General features: G+C 37.5%; 1 protein-coding gene across 1 annotated transcript; it reads right to left on the bottom strand.

Moving 5' to 3' along the window:
• Window positions 1-2,081: 2,081 nt before the first annotated feature.
• On the bottom strand, window positions 2,082-2,471 carry LOC127791582 (uncharacterized). Its single transcript, XM_052321564.1, has one exon. It carries the CDS (start codon window positions 2,469-2,471, stop codon window positions 2,082-2,084), a length of 390 nt encoding a protein of 129 aa, XP_052177524.1.
• Window positions 2,472-3,499: the final 1,028 nt, after the last annotated feature.

Here is a 3,499-nt window from a genome sequence, read left to right on the forward strand (position 1 = left end):
AGTTGAATCCCCAAGCTACGGTCCCCCAACGGTGACTTGTTGTAGGAGTACCTAAATTTAAAAAAAAAAAAAATAGGACATCATTGATTAAAGCTTCCTTATGTTCGCTGAACAAAGAGTTTTTTCAGATCCTCTCTACACCAGATGCATGGCTCCAATCTGATGTAAGTAATTATCTACTTGTATTAGTTCTATTGTGTATTAGTTTATGTCTATCATTAAGAACATATATTCATAACTGTTAAGAATTGATATTTGGTTGATTTTCATGTATCGGTTTCTTATGTCGATTCCAAATCGGTATTCGTAACCGATATATCGTTCCAAATCGATATTTTTAACTGATATATTTTTTATTTTCAAGTTGAATTTCATATTGTTTATGTACGTTTTGTTTGAATCCTTACAACACGTGGATATGCATGTGTGTATGCTTAATAACAGAATTGAAGAATCAGGGACGACTAATGAGAGATTCTCATTGGTAGCAAGTACATTTGCTATAAGTTTCGTAACAATAAATATGTGTTAATTATTATGTGGAATTTATTTTTTTTTATGTCAAATTAATCCTTTGTGATTTTTTACGGCACACAACAATCATTGAAAAGCTCATGGGAGCTATGGAAGGAAGGAAAGTGGGAGAAATTTGAAACACATGATATTCCATATCAAATTGTTTGGGGTGAGATGCATGGTTCCATCTAATTTTTCAACTTGGACAACATGCTATGCCCTGTAAATCTCGATAATAACCTCCATGCCCTCATAACCTCCATAGGTTAAGGCACCAACCAACTCTTCCCACAACACTAGTCCTTCATATGGCCATAGGTACACTAGAACACAACCATGCAAATATGACCATTACATGCAACTCATACATAAACAATTATAAATGCAAGCAAACCCCACCACTTGGGGTCATCCCTTACCTTAGGCTTCTTGAAAGCTTCTAACCCTTGCTTCAATAGACTTTCTCACTTCCAAACCTATGAGAAAAGCATAACGATGTTAAGATCTAGCTAATATAAGACTTAAAATAAGAAAACCCTCTTATTTTCTTCCAAAATACAACTACTTACCTTAGCTTCTCACTTTTCCTCTTTCTCCTTCTCTCAACTTCTTCACATGTGGAAAACTTTAAACTAAATTCTTATCTCCCTATTTATAGCAATTCTTACTCAATCCATGCCAAAACTCAAGACTTCATCTTGACCCTTGATTTTCTTTGATTTGAAAGACTTAATCTCAACCCTCAAATACAAGCACGATCCTTGTGCTTTGGATAAATTCAATCCTAGCCTTTGATTTAAAAGGAACCAATCTCTACTCTCTAGAAAAACACAATCCAAGAGACTTAGCATCTTTAAATCTCATCCTTTGATTTCCTTTGGAGGTTAAATCCTCACCCTCCATTATCTTTCTTCTTGAAATTATCCTACCCATGTGGCAATCCATGCCATTGGTAGGCTTAAATCCCAACCATTGGATTCCTTCAAATTTCAGGATTTAATTTCCACCATTGGATCAAGCCTCCAATTCCCATAATTACCTAATTTTCAAAATTAAGAAATGTTGACTAATTTCAAGATTGACTATTTCCCAACATTTCTCATTTAATTTAAATCCTCTAGATTTTCAAGCATTTAATGGTGACTAATTTCTTTTTGTTTTTTATTTAATTTAAATCACTCTTGAAAGACATAATCCTTTTTATTTGCATTTACTTTATTCCTACTATTTTCCCACATAAATGCATGACTAATATCCAATTTAATAAAGAATTTTTTTAATTCACACCATGATGACTCTCATTTAATGCTTGAGAGACCATTTTCCTTTTCCTTTATGAATTTCTTTTAATCTCATATCTTGCTTCATAAGATTTTGCCAAGTGTCCCATTTACTATTTTCCCTTCCCTTTGATTCAAGGGCAGTTACGAAAATTTTCATACAACCTTATTCTCTTAATTGACGATTTTATCATAATTCATCAAGGGTATTACATTCCACCCCCTTAAGGGAATTTCGTCCTCGAAATTTCATTTCCATTAATATAATTAATCAATACATCAAAGCTACTCTTCCATTACATCAACAAATAATTTGGGAAATTGACGCCTTAAATCTTCTTCTAGCTCCCATGTTGCTTCCCAATCAGAACGATGGTTCCACTGAACTTTAACTAGCGGAATTGATTTGCTCCTCAGCCTCTTCTCCTTGTAGTCTAAGATTTTCACTAGTCTCTCAATATAGGTTAGGTTCTGATGAACCTCAACCTCTTCCTTTGGAACTTCCATTCTTGGATTCGGTATGTGCTTTCGCAATTGAGACACATGAAACACGTCATGAAATCCGGCTAATTTGTTGGGCAAGGCCAATCGATAAGCCAAAGGACCCACTCGCTCAATGATCCTGTATGGTCCCATAAACCTCGGATTAAGCTTCCCTTGCTTCCGATTCCTCATTGATGGTCTTTGCTATGAAATTTGAAGGAATACTCTATCCCCTTCTTGAAACTCCAAATCCGAGTGCGGTGATCCGCATAGTACTTTTGGCGATCTTGAGAAATCTTCATACATTTTCTCGCCACATCAATCTTCTCAGAGGCTTGCTGCACAAGTTCAATCTTAGCCAATCACCTTTCGCCCACCTCAAGCCAGCACGAAGGTGATCTGCATCGCCTGCCATACAACGCTTCATATGGCGTTATGCCAATGCTACTCTGATAGCTGTTATTATAAGAGAACTCCACCAATGGCAGGTACTCGTCCCAACTTCCTCCAAATTCCAGGACATATGCTCGCAACATGTCTTCCAAAACTTGGTTCACCCGTTCTGTCTGGCCGTCTGTCTAGGGGTGATATGTAGTACTAAAATTCAATCTCATTCCCAATTCTTCTTGTAGACATGTCCAGAATCTCGACGAAAAATTTGAATCTCTATCAGACACGATACTGACTGGTGTCCCGTGCAGCCGCACAATCTCCTGAATATAAATCTGCGACAGCTCTATTACATCCTGACCAGTTCTAACAGGTGTAAAATGGGCTGATTTTGTCAGCTTATCGACTACAACCCATATCGAATCTTTCTTCCTTGCTGTCCTAGGCAATCCCACGATGAAATCCATAGAGATGTGCTCCCACTTCCATTTTGGAATCTCCAACGGTCGCAACAATCTCGCTGGTCGTTGATGCTCGATCTTAATATGCTGGCATGCGTCACACTGGGCTACATACTGAGCCACACTCCGCTTTATTCCAGGACACCAATAAACTTCTCTCAAGTCCTTATACATCTTGTTTGCCCTAGATGAACAATGTACTTTGATCGATGCGCTTCATCCAGAATTCTTTGCCATATTTCTTCATTATTAGGAACATAAATTCGCCCATTCATCCTCAAGATTCCATTCTTATACTCAAAACCTATCTTTATTGGCTGTCCCTTCGATCCTCCCCGGTAGCCTGACGTATCTCCTCCCACCATCCTG

The sequence above is a fragment of the Diospyros lotus genome, chromosome 15, assembly GCF_014633365.1.
Source record: "Diospyros lotus cultivar Yz01 chromosome 15, ASM1463336v1, whole genome shotgun sequence".
In the NCBI taxonomy this organism is placed as follows: domain Eukaryota; kingdom Viridiplantae; phylum Streptophyta; class Magnoliopsida; order Ericales; family Ebenaceae; genus Diospyros; species Diospyros lotus.

Bases quoted from the DNA above. Each gene is read 5' to 3' on its own strand.
- LOC127791582 (XM_052321564.1), bottom strand. From the start codon at position 2,471: ATGAGGAATCGGAAGCAAGGGAAGCTTAATCCGAGGTTTATGGGACCA.